An 8467-nucleotide genomic window follows, 5' to 3' on the forward strand; every position below is an offset into this window, starting at 1 on the left:
CTCGGGAGCTGCAGGATACATGTCATCGACTATTTATTTTTCAAATATATTCGAAGAGTAAGAAAAGAAGATTCAAGACTAATGTGACCCTCAGCCTGATTCTTCGATTCAACCTAAGACTCGGGGGCTACTCCATATGGAGTGCGATTTTCCATCGCACCCCATACAAAAGAAGACTTGAAGCTATTCGGGGCATGAGCACCTCATAGCCTCGATGCAACCAAGGAAGTACTCGAAGAAGACTTTCAAGATGGAGTTTCAGAAGAAGCCGAAGACTACTTGAGAAGTACTCGAAATGCCTGCAGTACTCGGCTATGAAAAGCTCGGGGGCTTGTCAGGGATAGATCACCTGGGTATCGCAAGGAAGCTACCCGTGAGAAAAAAGAAATCTGATTCCTACTAGGATTAGCTAATCGTGAGGAAAAAGAAATCTGATTCCTACTAGGATTAGCTACTAGGAATCAGACCCCAGGGGATCTATCAAATGTTACTGTGTTGAAATGCACAGTTGAGACACAACAACATACTGTGATCATAAGAATATGATTAGGAAGATCAACGAGTTACTCCTATAATTCCTTATAATCTCACAAATTTATAGGCTAATATTATATCATGTATTCGGGGTGCCAACATGCTACATAGTATTACGTAAAAACATAGCAATATAATTCAGGGTGCTAGTAAATTTTTGCAGAGATACTTATCTGTCCTACAAATTAATTATCTTTTCACCTTTGCTGTTGTGATCGTTACGTGAGCAGCAACAAAGACTAGATTCGACGCTTCTATTCCATAGTTTGTAAGACCAACACATTATGATGAAAAAGGAGAATCAATCTCCTTTATTTATATATAATTCACTATCATCTTAAGAGTTTACATCCATGGTCAAGGTGAACACCAGCTTCTTATTTGTAGCTTATTCTTTGCCTAAAGTCAATGTCAAAGGGTACATAATAAAAGTGTTGGGTGCCCCTTTGTACCAATTTATAAGGCTTATTCATAAACTACGGTTAGGGTAAAAAATGAGAATGAGTGTCTATATGTATACCGCTAATTGGTTGTCAAACTGAAAAAAATCACACATGGTATTTGTTGGTTGTTTGGGATGACGAAACCTTCTTTAGTAATATGAATTTGTGAACCTATGTTCGTGATGTAGTGTTAACAAGATACATGCCCACTGTTTAGCTTGCTAATGAATTGCAAAAGCTACGTTGTTATAGTTTGAATGTGGCAGGCTGGCAATAAGTTGATTCACAAACTTACTTATGATTATTTGTAATTATAACATATCTAATATACAGTAGAGTGGCTTTTCTTCAACTATACATGTATACATGCATGTATGATTATAAATGGTCTGCTCACCTTTGCTATAATTATGGCTATTTGTAAAAACTGCTGGCTAGTTATAGTTTGCTATTGGTTTATAGAGATATTATAGCGGCTGCTGCAGTTGCAACCGGCACTTCTGAACAGGTTTAATATGCGGTACATGATACTTGAAAAATAAAATAAACTGATTATTATTTTTGTATGGTTGAAAATTAGTTATTTGATTGGAAACCATGCCCACGTGGAAACGTTAAAGCCTTGTAGACATGGGAAGCGTAAATTACAAAGTGTGCTTTCATCGTCACAATGCGAAGGTAGCGTGGAGGCGTTTTCAGCTTCATTCGGCGCAACAGTTGTAACCCGAGGAGAGAGGGAGCGAGAAAGGGCAAAAGCGATAGGAGGAAATCCATCCCCAGATCCCATCGACTCCCAATTCATCCTTGCGCGCCTCCAATCCCAGACCAAATCATAGATCGGTGGCCGAACCGCTTGCTCCGTTGCAGGATCGAGCGGGCGGCGGGGGCAGCGAGGCGGGGCCGCGGGCGCGCAGACGCAGGGTTGAGGGCACGGGAGGCAGCGCCTGCCGGACGCCGTGGATCTCCGCCTCGACGTTGGGTGGTGGGTTGAACCTTCGGCGGGCGGCGATGGAGGCGGTGCTCTGCGGGCTTGCCTGAAGGGCGTGGGGGACGAGCTCGGGCGTTCGATTCCGCGCGCCTTAGCCTGACCTCGGTTGCCTGAGTCACCAACGAAACAACACTCAGGTAAATCTCTGGGAGGACTCCGGTCAGGCGAATTCGGCTCTTGGTGACAACCAATCAAGCCCTAGATTCAGCTTAGACGCGGGTTGTTGAGGTCGTTGGCGCGGTGTCGAGATGAGCTCCGAGCCCCCAGAGCTCAAGTGAGTACGCCTTCCATTTCACTGTTGCTAGCTGCCAGGTCCTCGAGATTGTGATGTGCTCAACATGTCTCTGTATCTATGACAGGATGAAGACGAGGATATTGTACTCCAGGGATTTTCTGCTGTCGTTTGGCGAGCTGGAGCATTGCAAGAAGCTGCCCCCTGGCTTTGATACGGCGCTTCTTAGGTCAGTTCGCCTCCGTTTCTATTGTTTAGGCCTTTTGCGCAGCTGTCAGTGGGATTACTGCCTGATGATCTTTGTTGTTGCTCGTCCAACAGTGAGCTGCAGGAGCTGTCAGCAGGTGTGCTTGAGAGAAACAAGGGCTATTACAATACACCCCTGGGAAGGTCAGATGGGTCGGGGGGCTATGCTTACTCGTCTCGTGGAGGGAACTCTGGAGGGAGGTGGGACACTCGCTCAACTGGCTCAAGCGATCGGGATGGGGAGGTACCTGATCGCGAGTCTCTGACACAGGGTAATTCACCTTTCTTTTTGGGTAGTTAGTCATTGAGTTCTTGTTTTGTTGGTGTCGGCAGTCTATGGTTTATTAGTAAAGAATTGGTTCTCCGCGACATTTTTGCCCAATTTATCAGCTTGTGAACTTTCCATTCAGATGCTTTCTAGTCTATACAAATATATGCGTGTGTTTATTTCACCAATAGTAGGAAACCAAGGGAGGTGGAGAACATTCGACTGAATGACCATATTGTTAACAAGTCATGCATATTTACTTCATGTTGTCCATCTTACTTATGGAAGGATAGAAAAGTTGACTGCATTGCTTAGTTTACTCTGTGGGTTTAATAATGTTGCCATGCAGCAGGGCGTGGTGGAAACCAGTACAGACGCAATTGGCAGAACACGGAGCATGATGGCTTGCTGGGAAGTGGTGGTTTCCCTCGGCCATCAGGATATACCGGGCAGTTGGGATCAAAGGATCATGGTAATGCAAATCAGCTAAACAGGACATCGGAACGCTACCAGCCACCACGTCCTTACAAGGTTGGAGCTTGTGCACATGGGCCCTTCCTTCCCTCTGTCCTTCCTCTTATTGATTAACAATCTTGCAATTTTTATGAGTACTTTACACATCAATGACAGGCTGCTCCTTTTTCACGGAAAGACATTGACTCAATGAATGATGAGACATTTGGGTCTTCTGAATGCTCAAATGAGGATAGAGCAGAAGAGGAAAGGAAGCGGAGGGGTCGGTTTCTCTTACTACAACATAAAACGTCCATTCTTTTTTTTCACTGCAATAATCTATGCTAGCTCACATTCCCCTATATGCAGCGTCCTTTGAATTGATGAGGAAAGAGCAACACAAAGCCATGCAAGGAAAGAAGAATGGTCCTGATATCCTAAAAGAAAATCATAGTGATGACATCATTTCACAGTTACAGACGTCTACTGAAAAGGCTGATGTCAAAACTAAAAACGAGAAGCTAGATGGATCTGCAGTATCCTCATATCAGGAAGATACCACTAAACCATCTTCAGTTCTACTAGCTCCCGCTGCCAGGCCTCTTGTCCCGCCTGGTTTTGCAAATGCATTTGTGGACAAAAAGCTTCAGTCACAGTCGTCCAACATCTCACTTGAGCCAAAGGTGTGTATCCAGATGTTGTTTCTATAGATAAGAGAATGCCAGCAATTTCATGCAATTATCTGCTACCATTCATGTCACCGACACCATTTTATGTAAAGTTGTTTTCATTGAAGATTGAACCTTCAGTTCATGTTATTTCTGATGGAATCATTTCCTTTGCAAAAGAGGGATAACAAAGCTATCCATCAACAAGTGTTACTTAATATGTTTGTACTTTGTAGGGTCGTAACACAACTACTGAGGCTAACATGTTGACTGTTGCACGACTTGGTGGTCGGCTAGAGGGTAACCAGTTAGTAACAGAGTTCACTGCATTTGAAAGCAAAGAGAAGGGAATTTCTGATAATGTTGCTATTATGGGTCCAAAGCACACGCTTCCATCTGGTGGCGTTACCTCTTCACCTGAATTGGCTTCTAGCATTCTGAAAGGTAACGAGGATTGGGAAGCTGATGTGATGGATAAGTATTCTATTGGAAAAGAAGGCAAATCAAAGAGTATCGATCCAGTTAGGAAGGATGATTCAATCTCAATACTAGAACAGTTCTTTGGCAATGCTTTATCAAAAAGTGGCAGCAATTTGCCGACTTATGTTGAGGTACAATTTGGTCCTGCTTACTCTTAGTTTTCCTATGATCCATATCTGCACGAAAACATCCGGATATTTGTGGTTTCATGTTATATTAGCCATAATGTGCAACACCATCCAACCAAATATATTGAATGTCAATGTGATGTAAACTTGCCCCTTCACAATTTTATCTGATTTTATTGTGCAGCTCATGCTAACAATACATTTAGGTCTTAAATATTACTTGTTTTACTGCTCCAATTCATTGATTCTTTTATAAGAAAGGATGGCAGTTAAACTTTGATTATCTTATCTGAAACATTCATCTTTGTGTTGGCTTCTGTGCTGTGCGTTGATGTGACAGCTCTTTATTTATTCACCAGCTCAGATGGCCTTTTATCCACATCATTCTGTTAAGTTTAAATATAGCATGTGCTGGGTTGCAGTTAGAAATGATAATTTAGTTCTAGTTTGTCCCACCAGGCAAGTGCTCAGAAAAGTAGAAAGCTCCAATTTTGTTCTCCATTGAAGTTTCTGAAAAGAAGAAAGCTCCAATGGTGCTGGGCATTGAAATTACTGCAACATACTGTTACATGGGTCATATGCTTATTTTTTCTTGGACGTGTTTTGCAGAGCCAATCATTGAAAACTGATGACGACATGGTTGCTTCTACTCTACCAGAAACATCCAAATTTGCTCGCTGGTTCCTTGATGAAGGTATTCTTGTTTCATAAGTTTTGCTAGCTGGTCTCATTATGTAGACATCTTTTTAATGAGTGGTATTAGCATCGTGGTAGGTCATCATGCCACAAAAACTTCCAAATAAAAATAAAAGCTGAGGACATGTCCCTTGTTGCTCCATAGCATTCATTTGGTTGTATGTTCTTCTGCTGATTTCATATTTTGTATTTCCTGCAGACTTGAAACCTGCAGAAGACTTATCTTCAAAGAGCCTGCTCTCCATGATTGTCAAAAATGAAAAACCGGGGCCAGAAAATATAATCCATGCTCCTCCTTTATCTGATGCTGCTGTCCAGAATTTATCACCAAGAGCACCTATTGATAAATTTGATGCTGCATCAAAACTTCTCTCGTTTACATCCTCTACACCTGCTGACGGAATTATGGAATGCAACCGTTCTGATATTACAGAGACAGTTCCAGTTATGATGACGTGTGAGGATCTTGAGCAGACAATGTTGGCACAGGTTGAGAGCAATAGCAGTTCAACCCAGAGAAATGCTACAAAGGAGCATCAGACTGTTGTGGATGAGCCAGTTGCCATGCAGAAAGTAGCTGTAGATAATCACGCATCACAACATCTTCTTTCATTGTTGCAAAAGGGAACAGATAATAAGGGATCATCTTCTCTGGGTTTCCAGATAGGATCAGTTGATGAACCACAGAGTGTTGATGCAAATTTAATGGCCAATGGTGCAATATCTGGAAGTGATACAAATAACAAAGTTGACAATGCTCCTACTTCAGGGAAGAATCTGACACTGGAAGCATTATTTGGGGCTGCGTTTATGAATGAGCTCCATTCCAAAGATGCACCAGTTTCCATTCGAGGATCTGCAACTGGTGGTCCTAATGAGTTTGCAGAGACAGGTAAAACTTTATTGTCATCTAGCCACGAAAGATACTACCCTGTAGAGCAGACCCTTTCCTTCAGTAATGCTAAAGATGCTGCTGTCCCTAAAGAACCAGGAATTGCTTATTCAGCGGTACCTGGTGGTCAAAATCAGGGGAACACTAGCTTTGACAAGAAAGGCTTGGAAATTCATCTGCCTGAAGAAGATAACTTGTTTACGGTGAACGACTCTCTGCCTGGTCAAAATTCTGATATCTTGTCATCAGTGAGATCTAGCAGGGTGGAAGGGCTATTACCTGAAAAAGCAGTTGACGATCTCAGTTATAGGCTTCAAAGTCTTGTGCCTGGTGATGCAGAACACATTCAAGTACTTGGTCCTGATGCACTTGGATCTCATCCTCGCGACCAGCGTTTACAGGTTGAGTCTCAGAATCTTTACCATCTTCTACAGGGTAGGCCACCTATGATGGCACCTCGACCTATGATGGATCACATTGTTAATAGGAACCAGCAAGCCCCATTCGACATGCCACAGCCAATGCGCCATGATCCTCACCGTTCTTTCCCATCTAACATGAATTCTATGCAACATAATCTTCATGGTCCAGGGGTCCCTCACTTGGACCCAGCTGCACATCATCTTATGCTACAGCAGATGTCCATGCCTGGAAATTTTCCTCCAGAAGGCTTGCCAAGAGGTGTTCTGCCATCTCAGCCTGTGCATCACATGGCTGGTAATAGACCTGAGATGGGCAATGTAAATAATTTCCACATGCACCCTCGCCAGCCCAACTATGGAGAATTAGGATTGATGATGCCAGGTGCGACTCTCAGACACACTAATTTTATATGTTGTGTTTCCTAGCAGATGTTACTCGTCACAGTTTGCAAGTTCAGATATGCCATATTGCCTGACTTGCTATCAATGGGAATTTTGCTTACTAGTTTCCTATATCTGATATCCCTGATCGCAGGACATAAAATTTACTTGTTCACATTGATTCATTCAGTCACACTTCTCCTAGTTTAATCTGTCTGGTTTCCATGAGCAGAATACTGTTCTGCTTTTTTTGGAGATTAAAATTTTTGTTTGTACTTCTTTGATGTTTCAGTATGAGAAGCAACTGTCATGAGACTAAGATTTTAGTTTTGATTTCTCCTTGTTCTGCTTACTATTTTCAACTTTTTATCAAGTAATTGGCTCTCTTATTTTCTGCAAACTTAAGAGTATGCTGGCAAAATTTGCTGATCTGTTCTTTTTTCTGCCACTATTTAGGCCCATCAGGCCCAGAGGTGAGAGGCAATCATCCAGAGGCCTTTGAAAGGTTGATCCAGATGGAGTTGTCAGCCAGATCAAAGCAACAGCAGGTGCACCACCAAGCAATGGCTGCCGGCCCTGTACCTGGTGGGATGTACGGGCATGAGCTTGACATGAAGTTAAGATACAGATGATGGATGCCTGGATGCTTTGCACAATCCAAGGATCCAGAAGTGTGGTTTGTTGTATGTGTGGTCACTCTTTACCCAAACCGCTACGTACTGTGTCGTCCATTAATTTGGTTTAGTATCTGCAATCGACGGCCATGGCTGATTGGGTGCCTGTCTCACTTCCCTGGTAGTGTTATAGCATGTATGTACTTGTGGAGGGTGAAGGAATGGAACGGGTTTATGATCTGGAGCGGTAAGTCTACTGGGAACACGGATATGATGATGTGCTGACTGGCAGGCACGCCACACGCTGTCATTGTCTTAGCAGCCACCTGTGTAATGTGTTTGTGTCCTGTGTCTGACGACTACCCATTTCGATTTTGTATAAACGCTATTTCTGCAAAAAGGAAAAAAAAGAGAACCGGATTAACATATTTGCATCAGTGTCAGAAGATTATGTATGTCAGTTGGGCCTGCTGCTTGCTTGAAATGTTTTGTCGGATGGAAAGGCCTCGTTGCAGAAATTCTGCTCAAAACCAGGATAAATTTGTTAGAAATCAGAAGATTAGAGATAATCTCATCCATAGGTTAGGGCTAATCCTAGCCATTAGATTAGACCAATAACTGATTAGCAGTTAACCTTAGTAAACCCAATGGGTGTGTCCGTTGGCGCAGGGATGCGTCCCTCCGTGTACGGACGCAACTCTCCAGTGTACAGTCGCGTCCTTTGGAAGGGACGCGTCCTCTCGGTTCTCCCTGTATATATATATTCAAAGATCAATGAAATCATTCAACGGTTGTTCCCGAACCTTTGTTCATTTGCATTCACTCTTAACACGTTATCAGCACTTTGCTCTTCTGAACAAGACGCAAGAACAACGCAGAGGCACATGCCTCTGAACCCCACGGTAAGAACAATGACGCGAATCAACATCAACCTGTCTTCGCATGTTGTTCGTCAACTGTTCTTCGCACTTTGCCGCGTCGGAGGAATGCGCCATCGCCCCATCCGTCACCATGGACAGCGC

At 43.1% G+C, this 8467-nt stretch overlaps 1 protein-coding gene across 2 annotated transcripts; it reads left to right on the forward strand.

Annotated features, from left to right (window-relative positions):
- The first annotated feature begins 1668 nt into the window (after nucleotides 1-1668).
- On the forward strand, nucleotides 1669-7873 carry LOC112888815. 2 transcript variants are annotated; one of them, XM_025955155.1, is made up of 10 exons: nucleotides 1669-2239; nucleotides 2325-2426; nucleotides 2519-2715; nucleotides 3061-3242; nucleotides 3342-3447; nucleotides 3534-3847; nucleotides 4069-4443; nucleotides 5050-5134; nucleotides 5336-6832; nucleotides 7288-7873. In XM_025955155.1, the coding sequence occupies exons 1-10, from the start codon at nucleotides 2214-2216 to the stop codon at nucleotides 7461-7463; spliced, it is 3060 nt and encodes a 1019-aa protein (XP_025810940.1). In that variant the 5' UTR covers nucleotides 1669-2213; the 3' UTR covers nucleotides 7464-7873. The 2 variants fall into 2 exon arrangements, with proteins under 2 accessions (XP_025810940.1, XP_025810941.1); XM_025955156.1 differs by having other exon boundaries at nucleotides 3064-3242.
- The last annotated feature ends 594 nt before the right edge of the window (nucleotides 7874-8467 follow it).

This window comes from Panicum hallii, chromosome 4 (genome assembly GCF_002211085.1).
Source record: "Panicum hallii strain FIL2 chromosome 4, PHallii_v3.1, whole genome shotgun sequence".
Classification (NCBI taxonomy): Eukaryota; Viridiplantae; Streptophyta; class Magnoliopsida; order Poales; family Poaceae; genus Panicum; species Panicum hallii.

Excerpts from the sequence above, each read along its gene's own strand:
- LOC112888815 (XM_025955155.1), top strand. The coding sequence starts at position 2,214 with ATGAGCTCCGAGCCCCCAGAGCTCAA. Across the intron at positions 2,716-3,060 it reads TCGCGAGTCTCTGACACAGG|CAGGGCGTGGTGGAAACCAG; the intron begins GTAATTCACCTT and ends GTTGCCATGCAG. Across the intron at positions 6,833-7,287 it reads ATTAGGATTGATGATGCCAG|GCCCATCAGGCCCAGAGGTG; the intron begins GTGCGACTCTCA and ends GCCACTATTTAG.